Source organism: Kogia breviceps, chromosome 1 (assembly GCF_026419965.1).
Source record: "Kogia breviceps isolate mKogBre1 chromosome 1, mKogBre1 haplotype 1, whole genome shotgun sequence".
In the NCBI taxonomy this organism is placed as follows: domain Eukaryota; kingdom Metazoa; phylum Chordata; class Mammalia; order Artiodactyla; family Physeteridae; genus Kogia; species Kogia breviceps.
This window is the reverse complement of record NC_081310.1, coordinates 165,818,250-165,839,747: the sequence shown is the minus strand read 5'-3', so window position 1 is coordinate 165,839,747 and position 21,498 is coordinate 165,818,250. Positions and strand designations below refer to the sequence as shown.

The 21,498-nt window shown below is 50.8% G+C and overlaps 2 protein-coding genes across 2 annotated transcripts in view; one reads left to right on the top strand and one right to left on the bottom strand.

Moving 5' to 3' along the window:
- The window catches only part of RPS8 (ribosomal protein S8), a 396,253-nt gene that overhangs the window by 83,285 nt on the left and 291,470 nt on the right, over positions 1-21,498 (top strand). The gene's annotated exons all lie outside the window — the stretch shown is intronic.
- On the bottom strand, positions 1,152-19,754 carry TMEM53 (transmembrane protein 53). Its single transcript, XM_059083095.2, has 3 exons — positions 19,458-19,754; positions 7,291-7,412; positions 1,152-2,719 (listed from the first exon to the last, which is right to left on the bottom strand). Exons 1-3 carry the CDS (start codon positions 19,516-19,518, stop codon positions 2,066-2,068), a joined length of 837 nt encoding a protein of 278 aa, XP_058939078.1. The 5' UTR covers positions 19,519-19,754; the 3' UTR covers positions 1,152-2,065.

Below are 21,498 nucleotides of genomic sequence, written 5' to 3'. Positions count from 1 at the left end.
CTTTCTAGTCCCTTGAAGTGAGCCAGGGACCAAAAATGGAACCACCATCTCAGTCCCCTGTGGCTTCTTCTGTTCTCCATCCTAGTGACCAACAGCCTGGTATAGTTAACTGCCCAGATCAGATCAAACAGTAGGAACCCCCTTTAACCAAAGTGGACCCTCAAGTCAGGGAACTGAGGCTGGGCAGCCAGCACTGGAGATGGAGCTTTGTCAAACGGTTATCCCCACGGCTGCCCAGTGCCAGTGAGTGAGCAGTATTCTGGGTACTTGGGCAGGGGCTCAAAGCTGCAGATGAATCTTTGTCCACCACAGAAAGCTGTTTTGACAAAACAAGATTCTGCTAAAATTCAAGACCTCAGAGTATCTTTATGACTCCAGACTCCTCTCCTTCACACATTCTCACACAGCAGGCCCACCCTCCATCTTCCCAAATCTCAGACACACCTGTCTCCTCTGGGATGCCCACAGTGAATATTACAGGATCAGGTCCAGTTGGCAGCTCCTGTCCCTCTCTGCACCCAGATGACAAATCACCCTGGTTGGAGTCCAGCGAAGGCCCTTCACAGGCCCAGGCCCAGCTTGATGACACCAAATATTCTGAAAGCAAGGATCCTGAGGCCCAAGACTCTAGGGAATGTATGTGACCCGTTGAGGCAGAGCAGCCCCAGTGATGGCTGAGGGTTTGGAAGAGAAGTGGGCAATGCCCAGTCCCCACCGGACTGGCTCCTTTTGGCTCTCTACTCTCCCCTCTCCCTGCCCTGGACTCAGCTAGTGGGTCCTTGATGGCTGGTTACTTCCACCCTGGGGACCATACGCTCTCTAACAGGAGACGTTAACCCAGAGTGAGGGCATGAAACCCGCCCTGCTGTGGGATCCGTGAGCACTGTCGCGTGCAGCGCTGCCACCTGTTGGCCATGGCTAGGAGTGCAGCCATGCAGGCATAGGAACTGGCTGCCACAGTAGTGGGGGAGTCCCAGAGAGCTGAGGCGATGTAGGGAGAGCTTGGCTCTGGAGACAGAGGGTCCATCAGCCCTGAGACCATCAGGGGTCAGCTCCCACCCAGAGCTTTTCCAACTATCTCCTTCACTGCCTGTCAAACTTTCAAAGCCCATCCCTGCCCCCCAAGTCCCTCGATCACCACAGTAAGCTCATTAAATCAACAAATATTTATTAAATGCCAGCTATGTGCCAGCATTGTGCAGCAGTGACTTGTAGAATGATAGATGATACAGGACTCTAAGGCTGAAGCCACCGCTTCTGCCTACAGAGGATCCAAGTGGGTTTCCCTCAAAGAGATGAAGGAGTTTTTTTCAGGCCAGTGGTTCTGGTTCTGGTCTTTAGGGCTCCTGACTCAGCTTGTCCCAGCTCCCATCTGGCGCTGCTGTCTTCCTGCTCCCCACTCCGTCTGCCCATCACACACACACACATCTTGCAACTTTCCTGGATCTAGCGGCTCCCTGGCAAAGTGTGGTACAACTGGACAGGCCCTACCACCTGTATATCCTCAGCTCCCCATTTGGCTTCCACATCAGACTCCCTGGCAATGAGAAGCCCGAGTGAACTGCCAAGTGGGATCCACAGGGACGGCACTCCATGCTGTGGGGCTCTGCCCTTCTGGGACCTGGGAGCACAGATCACAGCCCCTGCCCCAGCCTGCCCCTACCCTCTGGCACCTCCCTACAAAGCTCACCTTCTATTCAAGGAATCAGAGATCAATGCTGGGGCTCGTCCTCATCCCTACCCCCCACCCCCAGCTTTATTAACCCTTCACAGCCTAAATGCCACAGGAGTCAGCAGCCTGACTGTTGCACTTATCCAAACACAACCACTGTTAGGCTTCCGCAGAGACCTGCGCAGGCACTCCTGCCCCTAGAATCCTGGGATAAGCAGACCATCACAGTCCCCAGGACAGAGGCCCATGGAAATTCTCTACCTGGAGGACCATAAAGTCCCAGAGGGCTGCAGGAAGTTGAACCAGAAGAGGACCCCACCCATGGATGTAGGTTATGGGGAGGTGTCAGGCATTTATTTCTGGAGCAGAGGTGAGGTGGGTAGGGCAAGGACCTCAGCACTGGACGCAGCTGCGCATGAAGTTGACACAGAGGCTCGTGTAGTAAGTAGGGTGGTCGCGGAGATGGCTGACGTGTGCAGATGACTCGAAGTCCACAGAGTGCACCAGGACCCGGTGCGCCAGGCGTGCCTCCACCATGCGCTCCACGTCCCTGGCCAGGACCACCTCGTCGGCCCTGGAGTAGAGGTAGAGCTCGGGCCAGCGAGAGGCTGCGTCGAGCAGCCTGTCATAGAAGTGGGTGTGGAAGAGGGAAGTGAGTGGCGCCAGCAGGACGTGGAACAGGACTGCCACCAGGGCAAAAGCCATCAGGAGCAGCAGGCGCAGCGCGGCAGGCCGGTGCTCCAGGATGGCTGCCAGCGCCCTCAGAGCCCCCAGCAGGTTGCTATCGCCAGGACCGCTGTCAAAGATGGTGCCCACCACACGCAGGTGGCAGAAGCGCCGGTGGGTCTGCAGGAGCTCCAGCACGTATCGGTACAGCATGACGCCGGCATTGCTGAAAACGTGGAAGAGCAGGGGCTCCTTCTCAACCTCGTAATCAAAGAGCAGCTCAAGCAGCTTCTGGGCCAAGACACGAAGTGAAGGGATGCCCAGGGACTCGGAGAAGAAGACCATGTGCCAGGGGGCTGTGTATCGGATCACGATGCAGCCCTGAGGAGAGGAGAGAGGCCCTGTCCATCCTCGGGGATGGGGTGGGGAGGTGGGGACCAGCTAAGGTCAGAGGGGTCCAGCAGCTCCAATTTCCACAGGCCCATAAGCTGGCAGTGCTCCAGGCCCTGCTGCTGTCTGGGCAACAGATCACCTCTCCTAGACGCAGGAAGGTCCACTCCAGGCCCATTTGTGGAATAAGCGCTTCATGCTGGCCAAGCCCCCTCAGCCTGGGATGGTATACAAGGCCTGGAGCCCAGAGCTCACTTTGGAAACATCTGGGCTGACCAGAAGGAAGCCTCCTCACTCTGGTCCGCTCCCTGTCTCCCTCCCACCCCTGACCCTGCACCCTCATCTGCTCAACTCGGGCACATTTAAGGCCTCACTGCTTGGCTAACACCCTGCTGCAGCGACTCTGCTCTTGCCTGTCCCGACTTCCCAGGAAGAAACAGGTATCCCCACAAGACCCAACACGCGAGACAGCCTGCAGACCCAGCCTCGACCACCAGAGGCCACCCGTGAGCCAGGCCCACATGGCGTCAGTCTCTGGCCACTGCCACCTTCTGAGAACAGAGGCCATACTCCCAAATGTCTGGTTCCAAGGCCTGGGATCACTCCTCACTCTCCCTGAAATTCCAAATACAGTAAACTCCGTTGTTCCTCAAATTCTAAAATCTTAGCTAAACTCTCTCTAGGCCTCTGTACCCCTCAATGCCTGGGTCAAGTACACCTCAAGGTCTCCACACAGATCCCCTTCTAGGCCAGTTAGAACAGGCAGCCAAAGCCACCCTGAGTCCTAATCCTCTCTCATTAACATGTGCCAGAGACAAAGGGCCCTTTGTCGGGGGAACCTGAGTTAGGCAGGCTCTGGGGTCCGACAGTTCTGGGCTCAATTCCTGGGACCAGCACTTATTAATAGTATGGATGAACAGCAATTTACTTCATCTTTCTGAGCCTGCATTCCCATCTGTAAGTTGGGATAACATCCATCTCATGGGATTGTGGTGAAAATGAAACAAAAAAACGTATCTCGAGTGCCCAAAACAGCACTTGGCACAAAGTCCTCAGCTAAGAACAGCAGTCATTAGTGGTGGTAGGAGTCATAGCAAGGAGAAAATTATATGCGCGCAGTACTTGAATGACCCAGAGCCAGAGAGAGATGGTCAGCTGAGGTAACCCTGCCATCAGCCTCCCGACCTTGTCCCCTCCCACTGTGATGTGGGATCACATGTGACTGTGATCCCATGTGCCCCAACTCCTCCTGGCTCTCTCTGCTCTCACCAAGACCCTAGCGTACCTAAGCACCCCTCCCAAGATTCTGCAGCGGGGGTCACGGATGCTACCTGGCCCCGTAGATCTGGAAAACTTCACAAAGAGCTCTGCTCCAACTCCCCAGAGGGTCCTTTCCACCCACCCTCAACTTACACACAGCATCGCCCACGAATGCAAACATACTCCACACCACCACCACACACACACGACCCTTGGGACTAAACACAGCCTTGTCTGCCTCACACCCCACAGATGCAGACACCCATGGCACCCACTGCACCACCTGTGAAGTGCACAAAAAAGCACAGCCACCAACGCACACCCACAGCGCACACACCACTGTAGGTACTACCTTCAGGAGCCCACACACGTGCGTGTGCACATGCCCACACATGCTTCTCCCCAGAAGCATTCCCATGCAGAACTACCTGTTGATACAGGCATAAACTCAGCAGCAAGTCCTGGGAACTCACCATCTCTGAGGGCACATGTGCCCTCCACCTCCACGTCACCCGTGAGTGCATGCACAGAGCTTGCCTTGTGAACGCCCAACACCCCTTGTGAAGGAAGGGCACATACACCAAGCTTCCCTGGGCCTCGCTCTAAGGTTTCCATCTCTGGGGCCACCTCCCGAGTCAGATGCTCCTAGAACCCCCCTGCACCAAAGGACGGGGCTCTCACTGGCTGTCTGATCCCAGTCTCTTCTCTCTCCCCTGAAGCCAACCATCTCTCCATCTCCACACACGCTCGGTCCCAGCCTGATCCATCTGCCCTCACCTCACTCTCCTGTATTTTCAGTCTCTTCCTCGTTCCAGATTCCTACTCAAAACGATCTCATTAAAAAAAAAAATTAAAGCCTCTGCCTTCCCACCATGTTCCCCTCTAACTCTGTCCCACCCTCTCTTCACCTTCCCAAACTTTGACACCCACCCTCTCCACCTGGTCCCCTCCCAATGACTCCACTCTGACAGCTGCACTGCTCTTACTATGGTCGCCCACGTTCTCCCGAATGGCTAAATCCCATGACACCTTTCAGTCCCCACCGTACTTTCCTTCCGGCAGCATTTGGGATTACGAGCTCTTAGAAACACTCTCTGGTAGCCCTGGCTCTTCAATAAGACAGAAACAGGAAAAAATGGACTGTCCTAGACTTATAAGAGACTTAAGGAACGAAATACTAGATGCAATGGGTGATCCTGGATTGGACCCTGGTTTGGGAAAATCAGCTGTAAAGGACACTTTGGCGACTATCAGAGAATCTGAATATGGGCTGGAAACTCAATGAGATTAAAATGTATTAACATGGGATGGTGGAGATCATGGCCCGAAAAAAAGCAGGATATAAAATAGTGTATTCAAGAGATCTTATTTAGGTAAAGAAAAGATGCACAAACAGAAAAAAGGCTGAAAGGATATATACTAAGTCTAAATAGAGGTGATCTCTAAGGGACAGACTATGACGTTTTTATATTCTTTTAAATAATAAAGTATCAGGAGTTTGAGGTTGGAAAATTTTCTCTACCCCCATCTTATCCTCCTGACCAGGGGGTAAAGGCACCCACTCCTTTCCCAGACAACCCCTGCCAACGAGCGCTGCCACCTCAACCCCTCTGCCTTCCCTGGGATCACTTCCTCCCTCCACTCCATCACTTCCTCCCATGCCGTCTGCCCCAAGAACATCTTTCCTCTCTCCCTCGACACTGGTCCATTTCCCTAAGACTCTCTTCCTGTGGATTCCATCACATTCCCCTGAGTTTTCTTGTCCATCTGTAGCCACTCCTCCTTTCCACGTGGGACCCTCTTTGTCTTCTGCTCCTTTAAGCTTGGGTTCTGTACTGGGCCTCTTCTCCTTGCCCTCTACACACTCCCTGGGGGAAATCTCATCCACCCCAGAGCCCACGGCTTCTCTTCTAGTGCTCCTTGTTTCAAAGAACCCAGGATCTGCTGCAGCCGGAAACCTGGCATTGCCCAGACCCCTCCCTATCCCTGTGCCCACACACAATCTCTCATCCAATGACCACTCTACCTCCCAACAAGCTCCTTGATCCATCAACTGCCCTCCACCAGCACCACCAGCCCCAAGGTCTTGGCCACCTCAACAAACTCACTTCCCAGCCTTTGGTCCTGGCCCCCACAATCCTTTCCCCACTCGGCAGTGAGGGACTCTCAGAAGCACAAGTCTAACATCACACCCCTGTTTAAGTCCCCTGAGGACCCTCCCAGCCTCATCTCTTCACACTTGCCCTTTCTTTTGTCCTCTTGTTCTGGCCACACTCACCTATTCCTAGTCCTCTGCCTGCCCTCAAGGATCTTAGTCTAATGGAGAAGACAGACAAACTAGCCTCGCCCAGTAAGTAGAATCCAGAAGCAGCTGAAACTACTTAAGGAATAAGGCAATGCCAGAGGACCAGACTTGTTGATTGAGGGGAGGCCTCAAGCTCAGAAGTACATCTTTCCTCCAACTCCTCTCCCATTCCAGGGCCACCACACACCTGGGGCACAGCACAGACGTGGGTCAGTGGAGGGAGGCTGAGAGGAGGGGGCCCCAGCTGGCCCTTCTCCCAGGTGACTGCCATTCCTCCTCAGTGCAGGGCTTCCAACTGGTGGCTGGGGGTCTGTACTGATGCCTCCCTGCTTTGGGAGGTCTTGGCTGAGGAGGGCAGGGTCAGGCCAGCGGCCAAAGCTGTGAAAGGGACTTCCCAGATATAACCAGGCCCTCTCAAGGCTCTCTCCAATAACCACAGCCTCTACATACAACTCTTGGTGCATCCTGAGATGAAGCAAGGAAACCTCAGTCCTGAATCTCTCTTCCAAGAGGCCCTTCTACTCTGGAAATGTGAAGGCGCCATGGTCAGCCCTAAGACAGAAACTCACCTGGTCAGAAAAGGAGAAAGCCCCAGGAGTCCAGACTATGCCCAGCATACCCGGCCCAGGTTCCCGCTGCCCAGAGAGGCAGCACTAGCCAACAGAGACTTGAGGTCTGGGCTGACTCCACAGCTGGGAGCACATCTGGGATGGGCTGTCCACTGTGGGGCTTGGGGAGGAAGGAAGGGGGAGCAGGTCAGGGGGCTGAAGGGGACAGACCAGGCCACAGAGCTGGCTGCAAAGGGTGGATAATCCTGCCCAAGTCCCCATGGGCCCAGCGTCTTCCTCACAGGCTATTCTTGGTGCCATTCCCAGGCCTGCCTGGGCTGACTGGTGGTCAGCCTCCACTGCAGCCCGGAGATGAGGGCAGCCAAAGCTGGGAGAGCCCCGCAGAGCGGCCCCAGCTCACTGGGCGTCCTCACACCTGCAGTACTCACCCTTTTGTGGTAGATGGCGCTGTATTTGGCCAGGTTCTTGTCGGTGCAGCCACCCCAGCCCAAGAGAATCACCAAAGGCTGTCGAGTCCCTGCCTCCTTCCCGCCTGGGTTGGGGCTGTTCTCTGAAACACAAGCAGGGTGAGACTGTCATCCCTGGAGTTAGGGTTCGGCGTGGGGGTGACTGGCCAATCCAGAGCCAGGGCTGCTGGCAGGGGAGCGCCAGGTGCCAGGCCCAGGCATCCTGCCGGTCCCTGTGGCTCAGGTTCCCAGGGGGTTCCTTCCTCTGTCCTTCACTTCAACTGGCTTTTAGGCTTCTCAGGAGGCACTGCAGGGTAACTGGAAAAACCCACCTGAGGGCCCCTTTCTTTAGTGACTCAAAGACATAGCCCAGGTGAGAAAAGTGAATAAATACTTCTGCCATACAATTTCACCTTCTAATCCAAGGATCTGCAAACTATAAGCCATGGGCCAAATTCGACCCATGATCTGTTTTCATATGACCTTCGAACTAAAACTAAAAATGTTTTTTACATTTAAAAATGGTTTTTTAAAAAATCAAAAGAAGATTTTGTGATGTGAAAATCATATGAAATTTAAATTTCAGTGTCCACAAATAAAGTTTTATTGAAACACAGCCCAGCTCATTCATGTACATAATGTCTACGGCTGCTTTCAAGCTAAACAGCAGAGTTGAGTAGCTGCAACAGAGACCACGCAGTTCACAAAGCCTAAGATACCTCCCTTTACAGAAAAAGTTTGCCAGTTGCTGTCCTAATTCCATGAGCAGATGGAAGAAGAGGGCTTTAAAAGGAGAAATGGGGGACTTCCCTGGTGGCGCAGTGGTTAAGAATCCGCCTGCCAATGCAGGGAACACGGGTTTGAGCCCTGATCCGGGAAGATCCCACATGCCACGGAGCAACTAAGCCCGTGCGCCACAACTACTGAGCCTACACTCTAGAGCCCGCGTGCCACAACTACTGAAGCCCGCATGCCTAGAGCCCGTGCTCCGCAACAAGAGAAGCCACCTGAATGAGAAGCCCGCGCACCGCCACAGAGTAGCCCCCATTCGCCGCAACTAGAGAAAGCCCGCGCACAGCAACGAAGACCCAGCGCAGCCAAAAATAAATAAATAAAATAATTATTTTTTTTAAAAAAAAGAAGAAATGGATAGGCCAGTATAAGCAGGGAAGTGAAGCAGACAGACTCTGGCAGCCACTACCAAACCTGACAGAGAAGAATAACAGCCAGTATTTACTGAGGTTTAACCCTCACAACAACAATACGAGTAATATTATTACAGATGAGGAAACTGAGGCACAGAGTGGTTAAGTTACTTGCCTAAGGTCACACAGGAAGTATAGAGCTGGGAATCTGGTCCCTGCTCCCCATCCTAGCTAAGTCACTTGAGACCTTCTGTGCCACCAGCCCCGTCCACAACTAGAAGCTCATCTTCTTCGGTGACGTGCCAAGGCACAAGCCACCTGCCTCCTCCATGGCTGCTTCTGAAGGCTTTCCTGCAACCTTGTCGGTCAGACCTCATCTCATTTCCCCTGCCAAGTGAGTACCCACCCACCTTGGGGCGACTTTGTGCACGGACTGTCTGTTGCTAGTTATCTGCCCTTCTGAAAGGACCCGGGTGTACCCTTCCAAGGATCAAGCCACTTGGCTATGCTCAGCTGCCACCCTAAGATTTATGGATGCTGGTGGTGACCTGGCAACAGTAAATTTCAAGGCTAGTTAAGAGGATGGTAAATATAAATCACTAACCTTTGGACAAAAGGAAGACAACAATTTCCTGTGGAAATTAATGTGATTGAAAAGTTCAGTGTTCCTGCTCTCCTGCAGTGGCAACCTGGCCTTTGGAGATTAACTGCTTGCACCCATGGGGATGCCAGACTGAGTTGCATCTCAGCCTGGATCAGGAGCTCCCAGCACCTCAGTCCCTCGCTGACCCCTGCCAGCCGTCCCAGGCTCCCCTGACACTGGCTTCAGCCTCTGATAAGAGAGATGGCCCCATAGCTCTAACCAGGTCACTCTAAATATTCTCACCACCTTTCTTGGCCTAGTGGCCTCCTGTCCTTGGCCAGGGCAGCTCTTCGCCTGCACTGGCCTTTCTGGTGGAGAGGCTCTATCTGGGCCTCACTGGGGCCCCGGCCCAACCTTACTGGCAATGACTACCCATAAAGCTCAGGCTGCAGCAGCCTCATGCGTGATAATCAACAGCTACAGTTTGGATCTGCCTTTGACCCTCTGAGGTCCAGCAGCTGGATTTCTGAGACTTGCTCCAGGGAGGGTCCCTAACCTCTGTGCAGCTGTCTGAGTATGGGCTCCCCTCCCCCAGCCTATGGGGCTCCCCTCCAGGTACCACCACCAAGACACCAGCAAAGGGTTTGGGGGTTTATCTCAAAAAGAGAGAAGGCAGCCAGGGGCGGTCACATCCCCTGGTGGCCGCCCTTACCAGCAGTGGTGGGGCATTCCCAGTCCGGGAAGGTTCAGACACTTCTGCCGGGCCTCTGAGCTGCCCCTCACCCCACAGCTGGGCTCTATAACTCCACTTTGCTCCACTGCAGGTTTTGCCGGCACCCTTGCCTTCACCAGCTCAGGCAGAAACGACTCTTCACCAGACACACGTCTCCACGAAGAAACTCAGAATACGGACACCCTGGACACACTGCCTCTTCCCAGAGCCCAAGCTTTCCATAATATTCCTAAAAGGAGGGAATTTGTCCTCCTACTCCAGCCAGGCATTTGAGGCCGCCCCCATGAGCCCCAAGGTGCTCCTCCTACCCACAGGCATCTCCCACTCCCCAGACACAGTCTCTTCCCAGGGCCCCCACTCCATGCCCATTCCTAACTCAGAGCCTTTGTCATGACCTCCTCCCACGGGAGCCACGCTGCCCATTCTGATTCTAGACATGGAGCACCATGAACCAGAAAAGTCCAGGATGCTCCGGGAACATGGCTGAGAGAGTGATCGTGAAGGGCCTCCCACAGGAAGACACGCTTGCTGTGCTGGCCTTGACGGACCATAGGAACATGCCAGGTGGAGAAAGGGCATGTGCAGGGGTAGGGGACGATGGAGATGTTACAGTTGCTCTGGGGCACAGCAAGCAGTCCTAGGGGGCTAGAAGCCTCGAAGAGGGAGCAGCAGTGGGCAGGAGAGCTGCCAAGAGTGGGACTGGGGCCCCGTCCTGCAAGGCCCCCAAGCCATGCTTAGGAGCCAGGATTTTATCCGGAGCAGTGGAGAGCGAATGAAGATTCTGGAACTGGGGGAGTGGCATGATCCAGTCTGTATTGACTGATGACTCGCACAATTACTCGTGTAATGTCTGTCTCCCCTCAGCCAGTAGGCTCTGTGAGGGCAGAAACCGGGTTTGTTGCATTCAGCGCCACATTCCCGGTGCCCAGCACTGTAGCTGGCCCGTCTAGGCACTCAGCAGAAACACGCTGAATGAATGAACACGTGGCTGCAAACTGAAGGATAGATCCAAGGAGAAAGAGCTGGCATTCTTCTTGTTACCCATTGCCCTTTCCAGAGTAATAAAAGTAACAGCTATGGCTATTGTTATTTATTGCCTTATCCGGCCCATGACTCCTCCATTCTCTGTAAAAGCCCCTGCTCCTTTTATGCTCCTTCCATTTGTCATCCACTGGTCATCCCCCTCACCCATTTCCACTGCTGACATCTCCTGGCCTCTGCACTGCGCCTCGGGCACTGAAGACTCGGGCACTGGCTCTGTCTCCCATTTCTACACCAGGACTTACCACAGCCCTGCACAGGCAATCAAACCCACCTCGGTCCTAAACCATCACAAACCTCTCTGAATTCCACATCTCCTTTAGCTCCTACCTCCTCCTCTTTCCCATCACCAAGAAAAACAATAACAATAACAGCAAAAAGAGAATTGTGCCAGGCACTATTCAAAGCACTTTATATATCAACTCATTTAATCCTCACAACAATCGTATGAACAAGGTACTGTTATTATTCTCATTTTACTGATTAAAAACTAAGCCACAGAGATAGTAAATAATTGTTCAAGGTTACACAATTAATAAGCAGTGAAGCTGGAATCCAAACCCAGGTGGTCTGACTCAGAGACCAGCTCATCACCACTACCCCAGGAGGCCCCCGGGTAAAAAAAAAAAAAACAAGTCTTAACCAAATCTCTTTCCACTCAGCTCCAAACCCGTACACATGGCTGCCTCTGTATATCAACAGATCCAACACCAACCTCTTCCACCTGCTCCTCCTCAGGGACTGGCCATCGCACTCAGAACCTCAACATACGCTGCCTCATTTGGTCCCTCGACCACCCTAGGAGTTAGCTACTATTGCTATCCCCATTTTACAGATAAGAAAACTAAAACACAGAGAGGGTAAGTTTTTTTCCCAAAAAAACACACAGCCAGGAAGTGGCACAGCCAGCATCCATCTCTGGACCACCATGCCACACTACCCCCTGCCTCCAGAACCTTGCACATGTTCCTCACTCCCCAGCCCTCGAGGCTGATGCTCCATGTTATGCTTTGCTAATGCCCATGCCACCTGCTGAGTCAGCTCACTGTTGACATCCAAGAAGCCCCCCTTGATGCCCTCCCCAGCCCCTTCATCACTAGACTGGGTTAGATGCCCCTCCTCTGTATTGTCACAGCACCACCATCACCATGCCACTGTGCTTATCCACTGCACTGAAAGGGCCTGTTAAGAACAGGTCGTGTTACTACTGTAACACGCAAGGCAAGAGTTGGCAAATGCCTGAACCAGAGCAGGGGGAAGGAAATGATAGGGAGAAGAGAATCACAACAATTTTGGAACATGTATTAATAAAAGCCTCAAAAAACATGTACTCTTTGACTTAGTAATTCTACTTCTATGAAAGAAAAATGTTTAATCATATGGAAATAGTCTGTAATACATTAAGCAGATCATAGACATAAATGTTAAGAGCTAAAACTATAAAACTCTTAGAAGAAAATGTAAGAGTAAATCTTTGTGACCTTGGATTAGGGAATGGTTTCTTAGGACTAAAAGTACAAGGAATAAAAGAAAAAATAGACTTCATCAGAATTGAACTTTTGAACATCAAAGGACACCATCCAAAAGTGAAGAAACCAGACTTCCCTGGTAGCGCAGTGATTAAGAATCCACCTGCCAATGCAGGGGACACAGGTTTGAGCCCTGGTATGGGAAGATCCCACGTGCCGCAGAGCAACTAAGCCCGTGTGCCACGATTACTAAGCCTGCTCTCTAGAGCCCGCATGCCACAACTACTGAAGCCCACGCACCTAGAGCCCATGCTCTACAACAAGAGAAGCCACCGCAATGAGAAGCCCGTGCACCCCAATGAAGAGTAGCCTCCACTCACCACAACTAGAGAAAGCCCACGTGCAGCAACAAAGACCCAATGCAGCCAAAATAAATAAATAATTTTTTTTTCTAATGAAGAAACCCACGGTATGGGAGATAATTTTTGCAAATCATATATCTGATAAGGGGTTTGTATCCAGGATACATAAAAAACTCTCACAATTCAAAAATAAAAAGACAACCCAACTTTAAAATGGGCAAAGGATTTGAAGACATTTCTCCAAATAAGATGTACAAATGACCAATAAGAACATGAAAAGGTGTTCAACATCACAGTCATTAGGGAAATGAAAATCAAAACCACAAGACAGCACATTATACCCACTAGGATGGCTATAATAAAAAGTCACATAATACGAAGTGTTGATGAGGATATGGAGCATTCAGAACCCTCATACACTGCTGGTGAGAATGCAAAAAGGTGCATCTACTTTAGAAAGCAGTTTGGCAGTTCCTCAAAAAAAATTAAACATTGAGTTTCCATATGACCCAGCACTTCCACTCCTAGGAATATACCCAAGAGAACTGAAAACATATGTCCACACAAAAACCTGTACACGAATGTTCACTGCAGCATTATTCACGATAGCCAAAAAATAGAAACAATCCAAATGCCTATCACCTGTAAATGGATGCATAAAATGTGTATATCCATTCAATGGAATATTATTTGGTCATAAAAAGGAATGAAGCACTGCTACAACATGGATGAACCTTGAAAACATATGCCAAGTTAAAGGAGTCAGACACAAAGACCATATATTGCATGATTCCATTTATATGAAATGTCCAGAATAGGCAAATCCACACAGTAGAAAGTAGATTAGTGGCTGCCAGGAGCTGGAGGAAGGGGGAAATGGGGAGAGACTGCTAATGGTTCAGGGCTTCTTTTGGAGGTGATGAAAATGCTCTGAAATTAGATAGTGGTGACAGTTGCACAATTTTGTAAATATACTAAAAACCAATGAATTGCACATTTTAAAAGGGTGAATTTTATGGTACGTGAATTGTATCTCAATAATGTTATTATTTTAAGAATTAACAGTAACACATTAAGAGAAAAAGCAAGTTGCAAAGTATGTACAACAGAATACCTATATACTTACATAAACACATACCTACACATACTTATGCATAGAAAAAATACATCAAATATTAATAGCAATTATTTTGGGGATCAGAGGCAATTTCTTTTTCATGATATTTTTTTCTATTCACTTTCTAAAATCCATATGTATCACTTTTGCAATGAGAGTTAAAATATTATTTTTTTAAAAGGGTGGGGGGAGGTGTACTGCCAAGTCAACAGCACTTGAGAAGTCAAAGAGATCACGGATATCCAGAAGCCCCTTGGCGAGGCAGAAGTATTCTTTTCAACCCTGGCACTTCTTGAGTACCCCACAAAACAATTTAATCCTACGGGCTCTCTGTCCTCCGGACTTTTCTCAACAAACAACACTGACACCAATAATACAAGAATTACAGATACATACAATATTGTGGAACAGTTCAAGTCATAAAACTAAGGCATAAATTGGATTGTGTATATCCCAGGGGCATATGGGAAAGACAAAGGAAAGGGCTGACCAGGCATAAGAATCTGTGGAACAATATGTGCTTTTCTGCTGCTATGTTTTTCTTCTCCTATGTTTTCTTCTTAAAATACAAGGAATAAAAGGATCCTCAATTTCCTCTACTCCCAAGAAATACTTTCTAGAGTCTCACAGTTCCTATATTTAAACCAAATTACTTCATTTAAATTTTTTTTTTTTTTTTTTGGAGTAACAGCATAGGAGAGTAGCATGGTATCTAGGAGTGCATACTGTATAAAACCATACCTGGGTTCAAATTTCTGGTTCTGCCACCAATAACTATGAAACAGACCTTGAGCTAGTTCTCTAAGCTTCAATTTCCTTATCTGTGAAATGGGGATAATAATACATAGGACTGAATAAGATAGTGACTACTGAGGGCTTAGCATGTTACCCTGGCACAAAGAAAGAGTTCAATGAATTGAAGTTATTATTACTTCATGAGGAATGCATGCTCACTATAGAAAAAGCAGAAAATGAATATCTCATAAAATTGGAACCATACTGCTTTTGTAATCTGCTTTCTTCAATTTAGCAATATATTGTGAACATCTCTCCCTGCCGGTTTATATATCTCTACACCATTCTTTTTAGTGGCTGCAGAGCAGCTATAGAATATTTCATAATTTATGGTGACCAAGCTCCCATTATTGGACATGATGTTGTTTCCAATCTTTTGCTGTTATAAAAATACTTTAATGGATACCTCTTTCTTCCTGCATGTCCTTAATTGTTTCCTAGAAATGGAACTGTATTCAGGAAGCACTTCCTGATGGCAACTGAAATCTACATGCACAGGCTTTGGAGTGAGGCTCCCAAGTTGGACTCTGGGATAACTTGGAGCAAGATACTTCAACTCCCCTGAGCTTCTGTTCCTCATCTGTAAGACAGGATAAGAGTACACCCTACTTCACAAGGTGGTCGTGAGAAGTAATAAAATCCTAAGAGGGGTTCCTGGCAGGCCTGGCATGTGAGCCAGGCATGGTCAACAATGTTAAGTGCAACAGAAACCACAGAGACCTCAGGCAAAGGAGGCCAGCAAAGGGTCCTTCAGGTATAGAGCTCAGATCCAGGGCCTAGCACGGTACCTGGTATAAAGCAGACAAATTAGGAAGGGTTTTTATTAATGCATGAAAGAAAATATACCGTGATTTTAAAAATAAACACAACTCCCCTGTTTAAAAAAGAAAAGCACCTACGGGGTCCCCACAGACAAGAAGAGGGTCCAGTCCCAACCCTGCACGCGGGCCTTTGAGGCCTCTCTGGTATGACAGTTCTCGAGATTTTCTCTCCGGCTCCTGAAAGCACCCGGCGGCCTGCCGCCAGGGCCCTGCTCTCTTGGGCCACTCTCAGTCCCCTCAGCGCCCCTAGTTCTGCACTTCCTGCTGCTCCCCATCTACCTGTCAGCCCTCCCGCAGCTCCAGGTCCAGCTTGGGCCACTCTACTCCAGGAAGGCAGCCGACCCCTGGGGCCCACCATGGTGGTCTGGACTGTGGTCTACCCCAGACTGTTTCCCCGGTGCCAGGGAAAACCTCCTGGGGGTCAAGACAAGGTCTACATGTCTCTGACCCCGGCAGGCGCTCAGCAGAGGAGCAGATTGACAATTAAGCCTGGGCCTACAATAAACCTATCACTTCCCTTCTCTGTAAGCCCCACCCCCCCGGAAGGCTTTCTTTGTACTCTAAGAGTAAGCCCCTTGTCCCAGCCTCATTAATTCTGTGAATCAATTATTTCCAAAAAAATGTTTACTGAACATGAAAGCAACAGGGTGCCTTTAAGAAGGCCTGCTGGCCTGCCAGTGAGCCACAGAGGGGCCCCAGGGCAGGACTTGGCTGACCATTCTCTGACTGGGAGGAGGGGCAGCACAGCCCCGGCCTGGGATGGCAGAGCAACTTGGGCGGGGCCCAAGTGCTGCCAAACGACTCCCTTCAGCTCATTAGGCACTTCATCCTTGCCAGGCTCTGGCAACACTGAGCAAAACCCTCCAACAACACGACAGGGATCCCTGCTGTGGGAGCCCTGAGAACAGAACCTTCCCCAAGGAAATGAGATGAGACTACCCGATTCTCACTTAGGAGGGGGATCACTGGTCAAAGAGGAGTGGGTGGGATGGGGGGAAATGCTAGGTTAAGGGATCAGCTTCAGCAAAGGACCGGGCAAGGGCTTCCCTGGTGGCGCAGTGGTTGAGAGTCCGCCTGCCAATGCAGGGCACACGGGTTCGTGCCCCAGTCCCGGAAGATCCCACGTGCCGCGGAGCGGCTGGGCCCGTGAGCCATGGCTGCTGAGCCTGCACGTCTGGAGCCTGTGCTCCGCAAGTGGAGAGAACACAACAATGAGAGGCCCTCGTACCGCAAAAAAAAAAAAAAAAAAAAAAGGACCAGGCAGACGATCCTCATTCAGCCCAGAGAGCCACGGATACTTGCTGGTGGGAATCCCAGCAGAAGGACCCTGGGCTCTGAATGACCCCAGATCTGTAGCTGCCTTCTAGCTAACTAATGTGCCAGCAGAAGCTGCTCGCCTCTCTATCAACTCACAGCAGTGCTGGGCTCTGTGGCTCTGATGCTCAATTATGGGGGAAAAGCAATTCCACAAACCGAATATGACTGTCCTACACACTTCTCCACCATTAAACAGTAATTGCAAAAGAGAGACAATCTCTGGACCCCCAAAGATTGTGAAGCCCTGTCAGCCTGGAGGGGAGCTCTCTGCAGACAGGAAGAAAACAGATTCAAGGGATCACAGTGCTGTCACTTCCTTCTGAGGCCCATATAGCCTTGAGTTCAGCTCTGGGCTATGCACTTTGAGAGAGAAAGGAATGAGAAACCAAAGCCAGTGCAGAGGAGCATTCAGAAGGAGGAGGCTATTAGAACCACACCAGAGGAGGAACAACTGAAGGCCCTGGAGGTATTTCTCTTGGAGAAGAGAGATGAGCTGTCCTCTTGAAAAGAGAGGAAGTGAGACTACCTTGGTCTGTGTTGCAACCACCACGACCTCCTAGCCCTGCAGTTACCATGTCTTTGTGAAACCACCTGCTTCTAAGCCCTCAGCTCTCCCCAGAACCACAGCTCCTTGAAGGAGCCTGTGTGTGAGTCACTTCTGAGGCACCAGCACTAACCCATGGCCAGGTCACAGCAAATGCTGAACTGAAAGCAGAAATGACAGGAAGGCCTACTGTGGCTCAAGAAAGGGAAGTGCTTTCTAACAATCCCAGTTGCCTCCAACAGGCCAGGGTATTTGGGAGGAAGCATCTCATCAGGGAAGGGTCTGGTGGCAACAGCATGCTCTCATGCCAGGAGAAGGATGCAGGACAAAGTGGCCCCCTGAGATTTCTTCCAATTCTAGGACCCAGCCCCCTGCAACAGGGATGGGAGCCACAAGGGGAGGAAATATACCAACGGAGCACCTGCTCCATGTCAGGCACACACATCCAGTCACTACCCTGTTAACCCTCACAATAGGGAATCTGAGGCTCAGAGAGTTTCAATAACTTGCCAAAGCCATAGAACAGCAGGAGGTAGAACTGAAATGCAAACCAAGACCGCCAGGTTGCCCACGTGGGATGGAGAACTTCTGCCCTCCTAGCCATGAAGAAGGCAGCTCCAGCTCTTTGTAGCTGAAGGTTCTCCAAGGGCAATATTATTAACTGGCTTTATCTCCCACCGATGGCCAAAACTTTTCAAAAGCATTTTTACATCTATAAGCCTAAGAGCCCTCGGCCGACAGAGGGCTCTAGGGAAATACAGCTGGTCTGGAGCCATCTGTTCTGGGGGAGCCTAGGGGTTGCACTCCCCTCCTAGACCCCACCCAAGGAACACAAGATGCTATGGGGAGGGGTGTGGGAAGGCTCTCCTGAAAGAGGTAACATCTGAGCTAAGGCTTAAATGATGAACTAGGCAAGCGAGGGGTCAGTGTGGGGCAGCAGAGGGAAAGGGCATTCCAGACAGAGGAAATGGAGGGAGCACAGGCAGAGAAGCAAGAAGTGTGTGGAGAATCACAAGCAGTTTGGGGTTGCTAGAACATAAAACTCAAATTGAACAGTGGAAGGACACAGTGATCAAAGAGGTAAGCAGGGTCTGCTAAATTATGGAGGACTTTGAATACCATGCTAAGGAATCTGGATTTTATTTATCCTGAGGGCAATAAGGAGCCACTGAAGGGTTTTATGTAGAACAGTGATAAGATCAAAGCTTTGCACTGGGAAGATGGTTGTGGTAGCAATAGAAGAGGCTGAGCTGCAGCTGGAGGTGTGAAGATGATGTGGAGTAACGCAGGCAAGACATGCAGCTCAGGCTGGGATGTATGTCAAGGCTCCTCTACCATGATTCCCAATCAAGGCCAAACTTTCCATTCTCTGGGCCCCCAATCCGACTCACACTGCCAGGGATCCAGACCTGCTCCATAGGCTACTAATTTTGTGGAGCCTCCTACACATCTTTCTGTAATGATATGACTGTAGAGAGGAAAACAAAGCTAATCATTAAGCTCACTCTGTGCCAAGCATTATGCTGGGTCCTTTACACAAATAATCTCAGTTGTGCAACCAACAACCCTAGGAGGGAGGTTACTATTGGTACCCCAGTTGTGCATATGAGGAAACCGAAGTTCAGAGCTGGAAGCCTGCCAAGGGTCATCCAGCTACTAAAGGGAGGAGTCAAGATTTGAGCAGACTGCTATTTCATGGCAGAGACGGCTCTGTAACCACTGCCAAGGAGAGTGCAGAGGAGGGAGGGATGAAGGTTCTGTGTCCTGGGCTTTTGCATGGACCCCGAGGAAAATAGTGTATGAAATATAATGGGTGGGACCCCTAACCACAACTGCCGAAGAAAGGCTAGCAGTGGGAAGACCGACCCCAAACAAAGGAATCAGGAGGGCCTTCAGCTACCAGGAGAGAAGCGAAGGTACGGGCCTGGAAACTCCGACTAAAGAGAAAGAAGGGCCCCAACCTGCAGGGTTAGGGGTCGGGTAGAGGCCGGGAAGGGGCGGGGCTCGGACACCAAGAGCACTCTGGGGGAGGGGCTTACTAGGGGGCGGGGCTCTCTGGACCCGACCAAGTCTAGGACCTGCGGTGAGGGGGACCCCCCCCCCGTGAGGGGGTGGGCCGCGAGAGGACAGGGCCGCAAGAGGGGCGGGGCCACAGCTTCGCTTGAGACCCACAGACTCCTTAGGTCACCTCCCCACGACTGGACCCAACCCTTGTTCCATACCCTGGCTCCGACAGGGCTGATCCGGGATCTCGATGGTGTAGTCCAGCTGGGCCGAGGCCATGATGAAGGCGCCAGCCCTCAGCTCGGGCCTCCGGCCGGAACTCTCGCTCACGTTCCCGCACCTCACCCGGGGGCCTCCTGGGCACCGCCCAATCACCACCCACCTCCCTCGACGCTACCCAATCCCTGAGCCGCGCTCTCTGACCTCCCGCCTTAGCAACCACCGAGTCTCTCTCAGGGCCTCTCGCAGCACCCTGCTAGCTCTGCCCTAGCAACCATGCCCCGCCCCGCTCTATCCCTGGCCCTCAGCCATTGGCTAACTCGCTTGATCTGGATCAGGTATTGGCCAGCCAAGACGCCGGTCAGGAAGAGTCCCCACCCTCCTGTGTAGGTAAGAGGGTCAGCGGGAGAGTTGCTGTGTTCTGGGGTTGGGGAGTGTCTTCCTTCGTAACCGTGTGTTATCGTACCGGGTGGACAGCAGTGCCCTTTGACTTCCATCATCTAGCTATCTCTACTATCCTCTGCCAGCCGCAGCTCCGAGGGCTGGAGGTAGAAAACCGTACAAATGCGTGCCAGCCCATCCTCCACCCAGCTAGCTGGTCGAGGAATATTCTGACTGGTGAGGTGGGTAGGATGCAAAGGAGGTGCTATTTTCTAGCGAATACTTTAGAGAATGCCCTGTTCGTGCGGGACATAAAGGGGCTAGGGGGTACATTTTTCTTAAATTTATCCACGCGCTTAAAAAATATTTACTGACCACCTGTTACATAGGTGGACTCTAGTGAGGATTAAGTTTTTGGCTCTGACTTCCTTCCGTAAGTCTTAAAAGGAGAAGGAGAGAAATCATGCATGAGCCAACTGCAATACTGTGCAAGGGATAAGTACTACAAGAAGAGTAGGCCCTAAGGATTTTAGGAGCTCAGAATTAGAAGGGGCATTTATGGCAGTGCTGATGGCTCTTGAGCTGAGCTTTGAAAGACTTGTGGAGATATGAGACCTTACAGGGCTCAAAGAGAGGAAAGTGAGGGCTTCCCTGGTGGTGCAGTGGTTAAGAATCCGCCTGCCAATGCAGGGGACACGGGTTCGAGCCCTGGTCGGGGAAGATCCCACGTGCCACAGAGCCACAAAGTCTATGAGCCCCAACTACTGAGCCTGCGCTCTAGAGCTCATGAGCCACAACTACTGAAACCCGCGTGCCTAGAGCCTGTGCTCCACAAGAAGAGATGCCACCCAATGAGAAATCCACGCACTGCAATGAAGAGTAACCCCCACTCGCTGCAACTAGAGAAATCCTGCGTGCAGCAACAAAGACCCAACACAGGCAAAAATAAATAAATAAATTTATAAAAAGAGAGGAAAGTGAGGGGTCAGTGCCAGGAATTATGATCATTTCCTGGCCAGAGGAGAGACTAATGGGAGAGCAACCTTGGAGGAACACGTAGGCCCAGATTCTGGAGGGTCTTTGATACCACGCTCAGCTCTGAACTTATGGGTAGATCTTACTGATGGAAAAAATCTCCAATGCATTTTACACCAATGAGCACAAGAGCTTAGACTTTATCCTAAGGACAATGGGGATGCTGCAGGGCTTTAAGTGGAAGAGTAACAATCAGATTTGTGTTTTAGAAAGATCAATGAAGAGAATGGATTGGGGATTGGGAGAAGGAGGGAGACCAGTTTTGGAAGTTGTTTTAGTAATGGGGAAGGATTATGGTGGCCTGAAACATGGAGAGGTAACAGGATTGAAGAAAAGGGGATGGATTCCTTAGACACGAGTTTAAAGGAACTGGACTTGGTGACTGGTTGGACATGGGGTAAGTAGGAAAAATGAAGAATGACTTCTAAATTCCTGCCTTGGGCAAACAGGAGAGTTCTTAGGAGAGGGTCAGTTCTGGGCATGATGAGTTTGAGGTGCCAGTGGGACATCCAAGTGGAGGTGTCCAAGAGGCAGCTGAGTATGCCTAACTGGAGTTTGCAAGATAAGTCTAAACTGGAAATTAAAATGTGTAGTCTGTTGTGCCTTATATGGCAGCCACACAAG